Source organism: Nyctereutes procyonoides, unplaced genomic scaffold (assembly GCF_905146905.1).
Source record: "Nyctereutes procyonoides isolate TBG_1078 unplaced genomic scaffold, NYPRO_anot_genome, whole genome shotgun sequence".
NCBI classification, from domain to species: Eukaryota; Metazoa; Chordata; class Mammalia; order Carnivora; family Canidae; genus Nyctereutes; species Nyctereutes procyonoides.
The window spans coordinates 25,343,411-25,362,322 of NW_026575142.1; the positions used below are offsets into that span (position 1 = coordinate 25,343,411).

Genomic DNA, 18,912 nt, shown 5'->3' on the forward strand with positions numbered 1-18,912 from the left:
AAATGTATTTTTTCTGGCATTCATTTCAGAGAGCTTCTTAGGTTACTAGTGATAGCTTTACTTGTGGAGGATACTTGTTAGCCAAGTCACTGTCAATTTTTTTTTATCACTGTCAATTAAAAAAATATTTTATTTATTTGAGAAAGAAAGAGCACGTGTATACACAAGTAGGGGGGAGTGGCAGAGGGAGAGGGAGAAGCAGACTCACTACTGAGCAGGGATCCTGATGTGGGGCTCCATCCCAGGACCCCAGGATCATGACCTGAGCTGATAGCAGACAATTAACTGACTGAGCCACCTGGGCACCCTACAAATCACCATCAATTATTAAGGCCAGATTATTCTAAATGTGCTCTAACAGTAGAAGTAGTTGAGGCAACTGAAGCAAAAAAATACATTGAGCTTCTATTTAGAGCAGATTGAAAAAATAGGTTCTATGGTTAACACCACCTTTGATGCATTGGCACTGGTTATAGGTGGTAGCAGCCACATTGTGCCGAGAAGCATCTTGAGGCCTTGTCAAGCCACTATTTGCCTTGGATGTATGGAGGGAAGTTATAGTGTTTGCTATACTTAGTCTAGGGCTTTCAGGGGTGCCTGGGTAGCTCAGTCAGTTGAGTATCTGATGCTTGATTTCAGCTCCAGTCATGATCTCACGGTGATGGGATCCAGCCCCGCACTGGGCTTTTGCTCAGCCAGGAGTCTGCTTGAGATTCTCTCTTCCTCTCTCCCTCTGCCCCTCCTCCTGCCCCTGCTCTCTCTCTCTCTCTAAAATAAATAAATGAATCTTAAAAAAAAATCAATTTCAGAAGAAATGTAACTTTTCTAGTTGGGAAAACAGCTAGAGTGGCTTAGAATTCCAAGAGATTAGAAAAAACATTATGGGTATTGTTTGCCTTCTTTCTAAGCATGATAGTCAATGAACCTCAGTTTTGACTTTGCCTACAGGTAAAGGTAAGACGGGTCAACACTGCAGGGTTATAATGGCCACACCTCTGCCTGGAAATATTCATCTCATTGTCTGCTGTTATCAAGTGGATCAGAAAGGGCCTGGGAAACTCCTGAGTCATACACAGAATAGCAGTCTCATACCATGTTCTCTTTTGCTTCCCTTCCTCACTTCCAAATCTTGAAGAAAAATTCTAAAAGGCCTTGAATCAGAACACTTTTAGACACTTAATTTAAAGTCCCCAAGAGTTCGACTTTAGTGAAGTAAGGCTACAGTAGAAGGATGCATCTATGAATTAAACCACAATGGAGAGCTAGATTGGGAGATGTCACACTCTTTTGCCCTATCAGACCCCACAAGAAAGGCTCTCTTTGGCACCAGAATTGATAATAGACACGCTGAGAGCTAAGATAGTCCAGGAGCCTACAGGTCAACCCAGACAGATAAATTCATGGGATGATATTAACTCTAGAACCCAATTGTTTCCAGGATCTGGTAATGGCATAGAAGAAGATTTTAAAAAGTGAATATTAAAAACAAAATAGCAACACCAACAAATGAAAGACTGTTAGACAAATTCAATTGGATATAATGTTTTTTAAGATTTTGTTTATTTATTTGAGAGAGAGAGAGAGCATGTGAGAGGGAGAGGGGGAGGAGGGAAAGGGAGAGGCAGGCTCCCCATTGAGCAGGGAGCCTGATGTGGGGCTCAATCCCAGGACCCTGAGATCATGACCTGAGCTGAAGGCACATGCTTAAGCAACTGAGCCATCCAGGTGCCCCTCAACTGGATATAATTAAAAGGAGAATCTCAATTTTACTGGCATAATTCTCTGGTTATTCTGCTAAAATTTGATTTTAGACCTACAATTAACATCAGGCACATGGGAATATGATATACTGAGTATCCCAAGATGTCTAACTAGTAAAACAAGCAAAAAAACTTTTTGTCTTATAAATAAATGGAGATTTGTTTTCTTTCACTCTCTCTCTCTCTCTCTCTCTTTTTTTTTTATAGAATTTTACCCATCCATCTGGAGTTGGAGAAAGGTGTGATACCCCAGCAACTCTTTTAGCTAAAGGATGTCAACTAACTTTCATCGAAAACCCCGTCTCCCAAGTAGAAATACTTACAAATAAGCCTCTCAGTGTAGGCAGACAGAAAAATAGTTCTGACATTGTTCAGATTGCGCCTCAAAAGTTGACTCTTAAATTGAGACCAGGTATGTTATGACTTACACGAACACTGGCTCGTGTAGATAAATCTAATGCCACGTATGCTAATGCCATTATTAAGCTAATATATCTTGTACCATATTACATATCATTGATTATTATGACTCAGATTTCCCATTCTTGAGGAAATAGAGACTCGCTGGCCTAACACTTTTCTTCATTCACATCAGTCACTTGCACTCCAAATGCATTACTAAAATAAGCTTATCTAATAGTAAGCATTTGAATTACTCAGATGTTTTTAAGGCTTACCTTGCATTTCTTTAAGTGTTGTAATGTAGCTTTAAACTCCTCTTTATTTTCTTCTCTTTTGCTAAAACCACATACAAAAAATTCAGCTTATCTTCCATCTAAATGGATGCTAGTTCTCCCAAGGAGATATAAAATATCCTAACTTTTACCTCCTTCAGTAGCTCTAAACTCACTGCTGAAAGATTTTCCTGGGCTCACTCATTTGTAAACTTTACCAGAGAGTTTATGAAACCCCAAGTATCTTCAGTAAGCTCTTACTGAAATGAATAGCCAGGTGGCCCAGTAATTGGCCACTCACAAATAAGTCTCAACGTGTTTTTATGGATTTGCTTTTCTCGCGGGGGCTTTACAGGCAGTGAACAGACTCTGCAAGTGCAAGTCCGCCAGACGGAGGATTACCCAGTGGACTTGTATTACCTCATGGACCTCTCGGCATCCATGGATGATGACCTCAATACAATCAAAGAGCTGGGATCCCTGCTTTCCAAGGAGATGTCTAAATTAACCAGCAACTTTAGACTGGGCTTCGGCTCTTTTGTGGAAAAACCCGTCTCCCCTTTTGTGAAAACAACACCAGAAGAAATTGCCAACCCTTGCAGGTAAGTAAATGATTCTCTGGCATCTTTGAACACTGATTTTCTATAGAGATAGCCCTGCTCTGAGCTCCGCATTAGGCAGGAGCTAACTTCCTAGCATTTTTCTCCTGCCAGGTTGGATCTTCACAGCTCTTTCAGTTGCCTGGGCTCTTGGGAACCAAGGTGGACCTCATCGTAATACTTGGTTCTACTCTTGGGTCCTTGCAGCATCTCACATCTGTCTTCCTGTGTAGCATCTTTTTCAGAATGTGGCAAATTTGGCTTTGTGTTCTGCAGACTAGGGAAGTGAGTCTTTCACTGTAGGTTCCAATGGCCTGTCTCCATCCACAGCCCCTCAGACACCTTCTATGCCCAATCACCTCCACTTCCTGAGGCTACTGGACAGTAGCTCACGCTTTCTCAGAGTGTCTGTCTCTACTATAATGACTTGTGCCAAAACAACAATTTGTGCATCTCCCTCTGACATACTTTGGGAAATGTGGATTTCTCTTATTACTCAGAGATGAACTTTGCACCCTTCACTCTATCCAATTCAGTAGGAAATTAAGCATTATGGACCCCATTAAAATCTACTATTATTAGCTATTAAAACCGTATACTATCCAGGTGATGGTCAAGGGCAAGTTACTTTGTGATGACTTACCTGTATAGTGAATGTCATGTTCAGAATAAGTTATTCAATATCCTTCTATTAAAAAGAGCTACCATTTGTTCTGTGCCAGACCCTGTGCTAAAGATTTCACATACATGACCTCATTCAATCTTCATAACAACAGGTTTTTTCATACCTATACTCAGAGGAAGTAACAGAAGCTCTGCAAGGTTACTAATTTTCCCAAGGCCAAATAACTAATCAGTGATCTGTACCAAAATCTCAGTTTATCCAAAACCAAGCCCCTTACTACTATGAATCTAGTATATATATGCAATGACTTTCCAAAAGTATATTGACTTTTAATACTTGTATATACCCAAGGCATCAATCTCTAAAGGACAAGCACCTTTATAATATTTAAAAACATCTCAATGTGATTCCCAACTAGAATCTGACACGATCCAAATCATTTGACCATGAAAGGAACTCATCACTGATTGTAACTGTTAGGAATGATGTTTGGCTGCAAGCATCAGAGATAGTGGCTTAAAAAGGGAGCATTTTTTTCTTTCTCACATGCAGGGGGTCTAGAGAAAGGCAATTAATTCAGGGCTGGGTATGGCAACTCCACAAATCAGGGATCTGGGCTTTTTCTGCTTTCTGTTCTTCAATCATTGGCTCTTGGGTTTTATCTTCAAGGCCCAAGGAGTTTTCTGGGATGCTACTCATCACTTCTTCCTTCCAGGCAGGAAAGAAAGAGGAAAAGAGGGGAGGATCAATAAAGGGCACTTTCTCCCCACCTTTTATTTTGAGGTAAAATTGACGTGTACCAAGATGCACACATCAGAAATGTTGTTTGATGAGTTTTGACAATTGAATATACCAACGTAATTACCACCTAAAATGTGATGTAGAACATTTCCATCACCTCAGAAAGTTCCTTCGTGCCATGTTATAGTCAGTTCTACTCCCCCAGACGTAACCACCTTCTGATTTCTGTAATTTAGATTGGTTTTGCCTATTCTTGGATTTATATAAATGAAATAATATAGTATATACCTTTGTTTCTGGCTTCTTTTGTTCAACATAATGTTTCTGAGATTCATCCATAAGTTTGTGTTTATCAGCAGTTTGTTCCCTTTTGCTTTAAGTAATAGTTCACTGTATGTATTTACCATATTTTATTTATTCATTCTTTCATTGATAGACATTAGGATTGTTTTCCATTTTTTGGCTATCATGAAGAATGCTCCTATGGTTACCTGCCTATAAATCTTTGCGTGTGTGTATGTTTTTATTTCTCTTGGATAGATACCTAGAATTGGAATTGCTGAATTGTATAATAACTGTCATTTTAATTTTTAAGAGAACTAGCAAAATATTATCCAAGGTAGATGTGCCATTTTACACCCCATCAGCAATGTGCAAGGGTTCCAATCATTCTAAATCCTTGATTACACTTAGTATTGTCAGCCTTTCTAATTTTAGCCATTCTAATAGTCATGTGTCTTATTATATTTTTTAATTTGCATTTCCCTAATAACAAATGTTGTTGAACATCTTTTCATGTGTTTTTCTCCCATTCTCATTTCCTATTTTGTGATGTATATTTTCAAATTTTTTTGCCCATTCTTAAAAATTCAGTTTTCTTCTTAATAGTGTATTATGTGAGTTCTTTTTACATCCTGGAAAGAAGTTAATTGTCAAATATGTGCTTTATAAATATTTCTTCCCAGGTTGTGGGTTACATTCTTATTTTTCTAGTAATGCCTTTGGTCAAGCAAAAGTTTCTAATTTTGTTGGAGTCTGATTGCCAATTTTTAATTTTATCATTAGTGTATTTTTTGTCCTAAAAAATCTTTGCCTACCAAATATTCCAAATACTCTTCTTATTTTCTTCTAGAAACTTTATGGTTCAAGCTCTTGCCTTTGGGTCTATGATCTAATTAGTTTTTATATTTGGAATGAAGAAAAGGCTTATTTTCATCTTTTGTTTCCATGCAAATATCTGTTTGCTCCAGCACTATTTGTTAAGCAAGATTTTCTTTTCCCCATTGAATTATCTTTACACTTTTGTTAATAAGCAATTGAGTGCATATGTATGATTGTAATTCAGGACACTTCATTCTGTTCCACTGATCCATTGAATATTCCCACGTAACCACCAATGCCTTACCGTCTTTATTACTGCAATTTTATGAAAAGTCTTGAAATCAGAAGTGTAAATCTTCCAACTTTCTTCCTGTTTTGTTTTGCTATTCTAGATCCTTCACGTTTCCACAGAAATTTTAGAATCAGATTGTTAATTTCTTCAAAAAATATGCTGAGATTTTGATTAGAATTGCATTGAAATCATAGGTCAATTTAGGGAGAATTAAAAATACTGAATGTTCCAGTCATTGCGTATGACATGTATTTCCATTCATTCTTTTCTTCTTTCTCTCAGCAATGGTTTGTCATTTTCAGGGTAAATATCGTACACATCCTTTGTTTAATTTATTCCTACACTTTTTTTAAAAATGCCATTGTTTTTTTTTTAAATGCCATTGTTAATGGTGTTTTCTGCTTGTTTGTTGATAACATATAGAAAAGCAATTGATTTTGCATACTCGCATTGTAGTCTACAAACTTGATAAATTTTCTCATTAGTTCTTCTTTGATTTTTTTATAAATTCCTTAGAATTATCTGTGTACTTGATCATGTCATTTGTGAATAACAACTTCTTCCTCTTCCAATATTTATACCTCTTCATTCTTTTTCTTGCTTTATTGCACTGGTTAGGGTCATTTTAAATAGAGGTAGACAGGGCAGCCCGGGTGGCTGAGTGGTTTAGCGCTGCTTTTGGCTCAGGGTGTGATCCTGGATACCCGGGATTGAGTCCCATGTTGGGCTCCATGCATGGAGCCTGCTCCTCCCTGTCTGTGTCTCTGCTTCTCTCTGTGTGTGTGTCTCTCATGAATAAATAAATAAAATCTTTGAAAAAAAAGTATTTAAATAGAGGTGGACAGAGATGTCATTTGTGTTGCTTGTGATTTTAGGAGGAAATCTTCAACATTTCACCATTGATTATGTTGTTAGCTAGTGGTTTTTGGATTACTTTTATCAGATCAAGGACATTCCCTTCTATTCCTTGTTTGGAAAAATTTCTTTAAATCTTAAATGGTTGTTGAACTTTATTTCCTCCATTTAAGGAGTTTTGCCAGAAATTTTCTCCATCTATCTCATTGGCAGGACTTTGTTACATGGCCACTGCTAGCTGCAAAGAGAAGCATTTGCTACCCCAAATAAAGTCAGAATTCTGTTAGTAGGGAGGAAGAAAAGAATGGATACTAAGTGGCATCTAGCAGTTCCAACAACACTGAACAAACAGATTTCTAGAGAACAGATTTATGTTGTATAATAAATAGTAAGGTGTGATTACTGTTATCAATTGTTTGATTCGCTTTTTTTTAAAGATTTTATTTATTTATTAGACAGAGAGAGAGAGAGAGAGAGAGAGGCAGAGACACAGGCAGAGGGAGAAGCAGGCTCCATGCCGGGAGCCGGCAGTGGGACTCGATCCTAGGTCTCCAGGATCACACCCTGGGCTGAAGGTGGCGCTAAACTGCTGAGCCACCCGGGCTGCCCTGTTTGATTCGCTTGTAAAGGGAAATAAACTTGGTTCTAACAGCCTCCTAACTGTTTAATATAAAAGCATTTCTAATGCTTTGGCCTTTCTTTTTTTTTAATAGAGAATGTTGTACCTGTTTAAAATCTATGCTATTTAGATCTTTGGTATGCTAGGTGTCTTTCTCCTGGAATTATAAGCTTTGGTAGAGAGTCCAGTAATGTAGTTTCATTTAGGATTTCAAAGTGCTACCTCTGCCTCAGGGAGCTTGTTTAAAATCATTCTTTCTGTCACAGGTCAGATAAGATGTAGTAATATGAAGTACAATAATGACAATGGGAAACAATGAGTAAGGAATGTTACCAGAGAAAAAATTAATAGATGGCTCAGCTAAGCAGGCAGCTGATTATCTAACAGTAAGACCCTGTCTTTAATCAGGTTAAAAAAAAAAAAAAGAAGAAAGAAAGAAAGAAAGAAAGAAAGAAAGAAAGAAAGAAAGAAAGAAAGAAAGAAAGAAAGAGAAAAGAAAGAAAGCAGTTTGGCTTTTCATAGCTCTGACTGCATTTCATTCATTCATTCATTCATTCATTCAACAAAAATTTGCTGTGCTCCAACTATGTACCAAGCATTGTGCTAGAAGTGGGGATATCTGGAAGAAAAAGATTTGCACCCAGCCCTCAAAAAGCTGAAATTCTTTGGAGAGCAGGAATGCAGTATAGCACAGTGATTTAAGAGCATGGGCTTTGCAGTCAGCCCTGGATTTAGTCCTGATTCATCTACTCACATAACATCACCTTAAGTGAACTATATCACTCTCAAAGCTTTAGTTTGGAATAACCATAACAATCACACAAAGTGGTTGCAAGGATTGGGTGAGATAATGAAGCACTTGGTAGTAGGCTTGACCATGAAGCGCTCCATAAATGGTAGCTACTACCAACACCAACAGAGTGAAGTTGGGGAGACCAGAGCACTGCACAAGGTGTGGTGAATGGGGCCCCAAAGAAGATAACATATTTGATCCTGGAAGGTCAATATTTTCCCATTTTCTAAAAGTGTTTCTTTTATTCTTATTGGCAAAATGCATCATTAGTTAAAATTATAAATAATGAATTCTTTCCTGCAACATTCTATTTTTCCCTTGCCCATCACATCCTTACCTTAATTCTCCCACTTTCCCTGTCCAGATGCCACCTCCCAGACATATACACACCAAGAATGCAAATACCAAACATAAAAGTCAATCCTTTGATCAATCCAAACCTTATAATTATGGAATAAAATGTACTTAAGTAGGAAGGCAATGAGTGGTAAAAGGAAAGAGCGTGGAGGTTTTTAGACCTGGGTTTAAATCATAACCTTGGACATACTCTCTTTGAGTTTGGTCTCTTCATCTATAAATGGTGATAATAATATTCACGTCCTAGGATAATTGTGAGAACTGAACAAGCTCAGAATATAACAAACATGTATTAATTTTCTTCCTCTCATCAACTCTTGGTATCACTAGTTATTTTAAGCTAGAGCCCTCACACTTTTAGATCTCAGGACTTTCTTATATTTTAAAAATTAAGACCCCAAAGAGCTTTAGTTTATGTGGGTTATATCTATCAATATTCAGCATATTAGAAAATAAAACTGAAAATTTTAAAATAATAATTCATTTATTTAGTAATTATAATAAGAAACACACTGCACATTACTATAAAAGCACATCTTTGTTAAAAATAATTATATTTGTTACAACAAAACAAAAATTAGTGAGAAGAGTGGCACTGTTTTACATTTTTACAAATCTCTTAAAATTTCTGGTTTAATAGAAGATGCCTGCATTCTCATAACGTCTGCATTTAATCTGTTGCAATATTTGGTTTTGGTTGAACTCAATGAAGAAAGTCAAACCTCACACAGATATATAGTTGGAAAAGAGAAACGTTTGATATCTTTTTGCAATGTCTGTGGACATTTTTCTTTGATACCACATTCAAACTAGACAAGAGATAAAAGTTTGTTTCAACTGGAACATAAACAGTATCAATGGATTTTTCATAAAGTCATTGGTCTGTTTTGCACCTTTTTTTTTAAAGACTTTATGTTTATTTGAGAGAGAGCATGCACGTGTGCACATGAGTGGGGGTAGGGACAGAAGGAGAGGGAGAAGCAGAGAGTTCCAAGCAGAATCTGTGCTGAGCACAGAGCCTGATACAGGGTCAGGTTCTGACCCATGAGATCAGGACGTGAGCAAAAACCAAGAGTTGGACGCCTAACTGACTGAGTCACCCAGGTGCCCCTATCTTGCACTTTGAATGGCTCTTTCACGTATGTATGTGATTTTGTAATATAGTACTTTGGCAATTTGGAAAATATTGTTTCAGTGAATTGTGTAGATCTTCCAAGTTCATGACACAATATCAAAAGAGTCACACTTGTTAATCCACCATAAATCTTATCATATAAATCTTGAAGTACTGAAAAGCTATTAATCTCATGGGTAGCAGATTAAAGTTTTCCAAAATTTTAATTTTCTAGTTACCTCAAATTTTATCATTGGCAACAAATACTGACAGTTGTTTTCCTTGAACTTATAGGCTTTCCTCATATTTAAGAACATGTCTACTAAATATACAACTTGGAATAATAGTTTGGTTGTCAAACATTCTTTTGGGTAAAAAATGTTCTATTAAAAAGGGCCAGTTTAGATCAAACAATTGCAAAACTTTTTTTCCACTATAAATATTATACTTTGGTGTGCTACAGAAATGCTGATGAATACTTCCCATGTAGTTACACAGAAATCTTTTAAAATTATTTATTTATTATGTAAGCTCCATGCCCAAGGTGGGGCTCAAATTCACAACTCTGAGATCAAGAGTCACATGCTCTACCAACTGAGCCAGCTGGGTGCCCCAGAAATATTAAAAAAAAAAAAACATATATTCAAGGGTGTAAACTTAATAAAATTAATAACTCCTACTGCTTTGTCAAGGATAATCAAGTGAAACTAGCAATTTTATTATGATGATAAATATTTGTCAGGAAAAAATCAAAAGGACTACTCGCTAGTTTCAAGCCACTGCTTTGACTCATGCTAAGGGACCAGCAGTTTTACTCACCATTGCTTTTGCAACATCAGTGCAAATGTCAACACAATGAAAAAGACAAATAAAATCTTTTATTATTATTAGAAAATAGTTTGACCTAAAGACCTCTCTGAAAATGTCTCAGGAACCTTTGTGGGTCTGTGCACCCACATAATCTTTAATGCTTTTTGGAGTAGCTTTCTTTCATTATCTTCCTTGGATGTAGAGTCACTAAAAAATTTTATTTCACCATTTAAGAATGCTTAAGTGGCTTACATTTTTTAAAGAAGTTTTCCTTAGGCTATTATCTAAGACAAAGTAACAAAAATATATTTTCTCCATTTTCATATTTGTAAGTAGGTTATAATGTACATTTAAAAATATTTAATAGCAAAAAGGTCAAATTTTCTTCCTCTATCAAACATTGTGTGAGATTTCTTTTTTAACATCATTCCATTTTATGTTTTGTTTTGTGTTTTGTTTGCTTTTTAATATGACACCAACGGTAAGGGATTCATTGTAGTTTTGCAAAAGAGAAAGCAAAACCATGAAATGCTTAGATTCCTTACATGTACACACACATAAATATATTTGAATGTAAAAAATAGTTTCTTATTGCAAAGGTAATAACAATCCCATGTGAGAATGCAGACAAAGAAAGGAAAATGGAAATTATTTCTAATCCCATTCAAAAAGATGATGTTAGTCATTTAGTATGTATCATCGTAATCTTAGTTTATGTATATTTATTTAAGATTCTAACAAAAATATAAATATTTTTGTATATTGTGTTTCATAATTATTCTACATTTTAAATACAAATCTATTGTTATCTAGGGACTCAAAATCAAATTATTTGGTGATAAGTACCTACTTCCTTCAATTGCTATGCTAAGAAAGTAACAGCCAAATGAGCCTCTGTTAGAGGAAGGATTCTGACCAAAACAGAGGGGAGTCTCCACTCAAACTTTGCTGGCATGACCCAAGTCTTATATTCTGCTTTGCTTTAGCTACATGAGTCTCTCCGCACGAGTCTGTTTACTGAATTAAACTAACATTTCATTCCACTTTCCAAAAGCACAGAGTCCGGTAGGATCTATCTAGCAATTCTAACCAACAAAGGTTTAAATTTCTTACAAAAAGTTATGAATGTCAGTTCTTTGGTTTCAGAAGGTGCTCAAATGCCATTTTGGTACAGTGTAAACAAGCAGCCAAAATAAAAGATTAAACTAACAATTTCTGAGAACAGCTGGATTATAGGGACAATGGTACACCTCACATAGTTACATACTTTTTATTTCATGTAACCTTCAAAAGAACTTTGTGAAGTAGGTATTTTCAGTCTCATTTTACAGATGAGGATACTGAGGCCCAGCAGTGATAAGTAACTTGTGCAAGAATAGATAATTGTTCAGTCTTTTTATTCTAAATCGAATACAATTTCTTCCGGCACACAACTACTTTAAATGCTATCAAAGCAATTAGAACAACTGCTAAATCATTGCCATTTAATAGGTAACAATTTGAAAAGAAAATTAAACCTCTTCCTTATATAATTCTTTAAAATACATCTCATTTTTGAAGGTTGAAGAACACTTAACTATATAAATAGTTTTAAGGTCTGTATTCAAAAACAGCATAAACAAAATTAAAAGACAAACCACAAAGACAAAAGGTCAATATTTTTAAAAGGATTTTATTTATTTGAATGAGAGAGAATGAGCTTGAGCACAGAGGTAGATTTTATTTATTTGAAAGAGAGAGAATGAGATTGAGCACAATGAGCTTGAACTCTCTTGCTGAGCAGAGAGCCCGATTTGGGGCTCAATCCCAGGACCCAAAGGTCATGACCTGAGACGAAGGCAGACGCTTAACTGAGCCACCCAGGTGCCCCCAAAGGTTAATATTTTTAAGAGAAAAGGTTCTTAAAATTAAGTTAGGAAATAAAAAATATCCCAATAAGGGACTCCTGGGTGGCTCAGCAGTTGAGTGTCTGCCGTCGGCTCATGATCCCGGGGTCTTGGGAGCCACATTAGGCTCCCCCATGGAGCCTGCTTCTCCCTCGGCCTGTGTCTCTGCCTCTCTCTCTCTGTGCCTCTCATGAATAAACAAATTAAAAATCTTAAAAAAAAAAAATCCCAATAAGAAAATAAGCAGATGTAAGCTGGCAATTGGCAAAAGAAGAAATACAAACTGTCAATAAATATGAACAAGTATGCAGTCTTAGTAGCAATTAAGTGGAAATTAAAAATTAAATTAAGATGCCATTTTAAACTAATCAACCAGTATATTTTTGTTTTTTAATTTATTTTATTTTTTAAGATTTTATTTATTTATTAATGAGAGAAAAAATATAAGGAAAAAAATAAAAACAAATTTTATTATGAGATGTATCACAGTTTGATAATCTATTATTAAAATTTTTTTCATAAATCTTTCCATAATTAAATAATTATATTTTTATATTAACTCAAATTTTCTTCAGTGAACATGTATTATTACTTTAATCAGGACAAAATACATATGATTCTAGAGATGTCATTGGCCAAATCCAATCTGTCCTCAAATCTGTGCTTGACTCTGTAAAAGTGATTTATATAAAAAGTGACATTAATGTTTAGTAAGCACTAAAAAGCTCATTGTGCTGTGTGCTTTGCATATTTTACCTCCTTCAGGCCTTCCAACAATCCTACTAAGTAGATACTATCTATGGTCGGCACTTCAGAGCTTTAGTGAAAGCTAATGCAAGATATTAAAAATAAGAGAATAAGATTGCCTTCTGAGGATTAAAGTTAAAAATAATGAGTCAGAAAGGAAATACAAAAAGTTCCCTAGAAGTTACAGGCTGGCTCCTGAGCCTACCAGACCAGGTGTCTTGACAGAGCTGAAAGAAATGAACAGGCCTGTAGATTTACTCATGGTAGGTTAGGGGAATTCCAAGAAAGAGTAATCCCAGAGGCGAGTATGGGCCATATCCATCCAAGAGCCTTAGCCCAGGCCTTTCCAGAGTTTCCAGTCCTGTTGGCTACGAGGGCTTCCCAAACTTTTGTTAGCTGAGAAAGCCAACCACAGGTGAGGGAGAAGCCAGATATGACCAAGAGCATCCATTCTGGAGATGGCTATCTTAGGACATCTCAGACTGCTGGGGTCTTCCAAGTCCCCTTGTTCTGAAGCCTGAGGACACTTTGGATTACAATTTACTTTCCATGAAAGTCTGCTTACAGGAATAAAATAGCTACCGTTGCCCACACCAGCATTTTGGTCCCAGCAGAGCTCCATTTCTCAGTGTGAATGAACCATAGTCATTCTGATTTGTATAGCTGATTGTCATCACAATGGGAATCTTTCTCTATAAAATCTCCTCAAACACTGACTGAGCCAATGCTAAACTATTGCTCTTAGGGGAAACAGGATTAGGCTCATGTGAGCCTCTGGCCATTTTTCCCCCCAATTGATCAATACCTAACTTTATTTCCTGTGTTTTTCTGTTTAAAGACAACTTAATATATACTGTTGATTCGTTAGCATTGCACTCACAGTCAACAACACTATATAGGTCATGCCAGAACAGAGCTTATCTAGCACACATATTTTCCCTGGGAGGCCCATCACAGCCTTCTTGCACTTTGGAAAGACAACACTTCAGCACCACACTTGAAGGCTATTCTAAACAGCAAAATCACCAACAAAAAGCACAAAAAAATGAAAAAGAGACATGCCAAATAGACCAGGAGAAGGACACTTGTTTACCATGTGAGAGCTACAGCAAGAACACAGAGCCTTGTTTCACTTAAGCTGGGCACATGTGAATCAGGTGACTCAAATTTTTTGCCATTCTGTGTGTGTACATGAGGGACTCAGAGAGTACTGAAAAAGTATTGAATTGGAGGTTAAATTAAATTTTAGTGAGTAGGTAAATTCGCATATATGGAATCTGTGAATGTAGGAGATTGGCTGTACGTCTCAGGCAGATGAACTAGGTGAACAGGTGCCTCTCTCTGAAAGATGTTCCAGCTCTTCAGGTGCTGGCAACACGGTCTCTAGAACCTGGAAAGCCACTCTAGCTCTCCCCAGGTGACATAGCACAACCTCCCTGGGGGCTCCTCTTCTTGTCTGTATACTTCCATACACGTGTTTCTCAAACATTAGAATGCATCAGGAAGATTTGAATGCATCACAGAGTCCACTCTTCACATTTCTCTCAGTAAGTCTGGAATAATGCCCCAGATTTTGCATTTATAACAAGTTCCCTGTGATCTCATGCTGCTGGTCCAAGGACTATATTTGAGACATCTGCTCTATCTTGTTATCTCTCTCTTACAAATGAGCACCCAAAGCTCAGATGGGTCGAGTAAGTTGTCCAAAGCCTCATCTACAACTACTAACTGGCTTCCAGAATAAGACATGGCTGAATTAATGATCAGCCTTTTCTGTTCAACTGCAGTATCTTTGGGGCAGATTTCATCCTAACGTGGCATTTATCCCATTATATCAACTGTTTTAATGGTAGTTTTATCCCTAGCCAGGTCCACAAGAGTCTGTTCAGTCATAGAGTCATATTAGAGGTGAGTTCCAGAACCAAGAGCCCTGCTCTGATTTTCGGCCCTTGGTAGGCAGGACAGGGACTATAGGAAAGAGCAGAGAAGAAAGACGACAGCTATCTCTCTCAATCTTGCTACAAGGTGACTCATACTTGATAACAGCTTAAGCTATCAGAATACAAAGGAATTGTTGTCATCACGGAAACTTAATGGTGGATTTTGGTTGAGAAGCACTAGAAGGTAGTGATTACACACACACACACACACACACACACACACACACACACAGAGGAGTGGGGAGTCTGACCTGATTATCTGTTATCTGAGCTTAAGCCAGAGTAAAACACACAGTAAGCTCTAAGTGGTAGCTAATACGGTCAATTTGGAAGGGGTGGGTGGGAGATGCTGAAACAAGCTTAACAGGGAAACTCATAACCAAGTTCCAGAGTCAGGCACTTGAGGCAAATCCATCTTCATTTAAGATGAAGTTGCTAGGCTACGAGGTCCATTATTTGTGTGTTGTATCATATTTCATTAAGAACATTTTCACATCTTATTTTTGCAGTAGTATTCCATACTTCTGCTTACCTACATTTGGATTCAAACACATTTTGCCATTGACGAATGATGCTGAAAGATTCAATGAAATTGTGAAGAATCAGAAAATTTCTGCTAATATTGACACACCAGAAGGAGGATTTGATGCAATTATGCAAGCTGCTGTGTGTAAGGTATGCTGAGGGCTAACACAAATCGCATCTCTTATTAGCAAATCTACTTTGAAAAGCTTAGTTTATTTCATCTTTCCTTTATCATATTTCTGCATTTCTTAAAAAACAGAATTTCCAAAACTTTGTAATTCAAAGTTTGACATGACAAACTTTGTCATGTTGAAATGGACACTTTCTTATGCCTGATATTCAAATAATCTAATAGGGTGGGGGGGTTGAGGTGACTGGGTGATGGGCACTGAGGGGGGCACTTGGCGGGTTGAACACTGGGTGTTATTGCTATTTGTTGGCAAATTGAACACCAATAAAAAATTAAAAAAAACCAACAATCTAATAAAATTATACTAGTGTTGGGAAAAATTGGTTAAAATGATAGTCTTGTATGATTAATTTTCAAAGATCAAGATTAGATTAGTTTGTGGGGGGTTTTAAAAGATTTTATTTATTTATTCATGAGAGACACACAGAGAGACAGGCAGAGACACAGCTAGAGGGAGAAGCAGGCGCCCTCTGGGGAGCCTGATGTGGGACTCAATCCCAGGACCCCAGAATCATGACCTGAGCCAAAGGCAGACGTTCAACCACTGAGGCACCCAGATGCCCCTTGATTAGATTAGTTTTGAGTTAACCATGTTCAAAGTAAAAAAAAATCACAGGCAGAAATTAATGAAAATAGTAAAAATGTCCTGAATCAGTATAAACTCTATATAAGATGAGATATCTATTGTTTTGAACCAACAAAATAAGTATCAGAAGCTTCATTGTCCCTACAACAATGTGGGAACACCATTCCTCCTTGACAATCAGACAGGTACTGAAGGGAATGATTCCCATCTTCAGATGACAGCTCTTCCTAGAAAATACCAGGAAATAGACAGGGCTGAAAGTCCTGAAAGTTGGGGAAGGGGCAAGGGATTAGGGAAGGAAGGAAAAGGATAAGATGGGATACTGCTGCCAGGATGAGCTTTGCTCTTACCAATTTCTGGACTAATACCAATTAAAGGAGAGAGCTCTGCAAAGAAACAAACAGACCATCTTAAATAGCCATATGCTGGGGGTCATACTTTAATAAGAAATTCTTATCTTTGCATTACATTTATAATTTTGAGGTGCTATCAGTAGAAAGAGAAAAATGTGCCTAAATGTTGGGTGACATTTTAATAAAACAGGCATACTTTTAAGTTCCTTGTGTCTTGCATCCTTACTAGTTTTGCTTCAGCTTGGATTTGGGATCATCTAAGACCTCTCTTATTCCCTCCTCTCATTTTTTCTGGTAAATTGAAAGCTGGACAATAAAAATAACTAACTATGTACGAGTCAAGATCAACTGAATAGTGATTATAGTGGAACTATTTTTTCTGAAGCATAAATCATCTGAAAGTGTTATCCAAGAAGAAGCAAATGCCATGGAATTTCACATTTTTTAAGAAATTAATAATTATCAACTTGCAATAGATGAAAAAGGCAAACTAGATAGATCAGCAATATAGTTTTTATAATCTGAATATATCCAATCGTAATTGATCCACTCTCAATAAATGCCTGCCTCTAGCCCATAAAGACCCAAATGTTTCTTTCTCACTGTAGGAAAAAATTGGCTGGCGGAATGATTCCCTCCATCTCCTGGTCTTTGTGAGCGATGCCGATTCTCATTTTGGAATGGACAGCAAACTGGCAGGCATCGTCATTCCTAACGATGGGCTCTGTCACTTGGACAACAAGAATGAATACTCCATGTCAACTGTCTTGGTGTGTAACCTGCACTCTACACTGTTTTCAGTAGCAACGAAGCAATAATCACTGCAACTCTAGCAAAATAGCGCACGTTTTGATGAAAACTGTGCATTTTCTGCTTTGAGATTAACAAATTGCCCTTAGAGCTTCCCACAGGAGCACAGGTGGGCAGTGGGGATTAATGTGAGAAGTTTGGGGCTACTACAGCTTGAATGATGTCAGAACCTCCCTGATTTTTCAAAGAGCCCAAGGTCAGTAAAAAGCAGTACAGTCAGCTCATTCTATTCTCAAAATAGCTGCAGAAAGAGGAACGGAGGCCCAAACAACCATCACCTAGGTGTTTCTGTGAATGATGGGTCCCGGAGTTAGGCCTCCTAAATAATGTCATGCTTTTATGCATCATGGTGCTCCACAGGGAACAATTGTCAAGTACTGCCTGGCTGATACTTATTCACATTTGGCTTATTTTTGTCACTGAAAACATTTTAAAAACACTGCCAACATTCAAAGAGGGGGAAAAAAAGCTCTTGAATTATATAAAATGATGTAAAATTTTTAGAGGTCTTTGATATACATAATCATATTTGATGCTCACCAGAACACTATGTATCTCTTTTCCTTGTATGGACCTGTTCGCACATGTGTTCTCTCTGTCTGGGATGCCCTTGCCTCCTAGGCTGCTGAGAGACTCTTAATTATTCATTAAAGCCCAACTCAATCATGACTGCTCCCAAAGAGCCCTCTTTGCCCTTTGCTAGGCCTCAAAGTGATCATCCCTCCCCTCGCTCGCTCTAGTAGACAGATGTCTTCTCATCCATCACTATGTGGAAATATATTTACTCATGTTTGTCTGTCTTCCTCTAATATGCATTCCTCAGGACCAGGACTGGTGTATTATTTCTATTTCCTGCCAGCACAGTGCCTGGAAGACAGTGGGTGTTGATTATGTGTGAAATAAAATTGAATTTTGAAGCAACAACCTAGGAAGGTCATACTATCCCCATTTAACAGTTGGGAAAATATGGCATGGAGAATTTAAGTGACTTCTTAAAATGACAGTGCTATAGAAATGAGAGAGAGAGAGAGAAGAGAACCCAGAATACTAATATCAGATTGGAAAAACTATTCTCTAAAAAAATAATTCAGTTAGATTATATATATATATATATATATACACACACACACACACACACACACACACACACACATATATTTAATACACTGATGGTAATTAGTTTTAAAAAATGGTTCATAAATCACCTGATACCATTCCTTGAGTTAAATTTCTAAACTTCAAGGTGAGTGTTTTCCCCTAACTTTTGACTGAGAGTAGTTCTCAAACTTTATCACATAAGTTGCCTTTCCATATTACAATATCCATGAGAGTAGCCACATTTTGTCTTTTAGCCCTTGAGTAGCAAGAAATTGTGAAATGCAAACTCTTTCTTATTACTTTTTCTTGCCACTATTCCAATGTCCCATTAATAGACATCTTGGACAAAGTAGGATCGTAGAAGCAAATACTACTTGTTGCTTCGTAGGACCTTCTTATCAAACGTTCAATTCATTTTTGCTTAGTAAGTTGCTATA

General features: G+C 37.1%; 1 protein-coding gene across 6 annotated transcripts in view; it reads left to right on the plus strand.

The window, feature by feature from the left end:
• ITGB6 (integrin subunit beta 6) overlaps positions 1-18,912 on the plus strand; it is a 127,288-nt gene that overhangs the window by 56,285 nt on the left and 52,091 nt on the right. For 5 of the 6 annotated variants that reach the window (XM_055307929.1, XM_055307932.1, XM_055307930.1 and 2 more), the window contains 4 exons: positions 1,968-2,172; positions 2,790-3,036; positions 15,423-15,588; positions 17,176-17,337. In XM_055307929.1, the coding sequence (XP_055163904.1) occupies positions 1,968-2,172; positions 2,790-3,036; positions 15,423-15,588; positions 17,176-17,337 (780 nt within the window). The remainder of the gene's footprint in view (positions 1-1,967; positions 2,173-2,789; positions 3,037-15,422; positions 15,589-17,175; positions 17,338-18,912) is intronic. The other variant, XM_055307934.1, reaches the window with a different exon arrangement.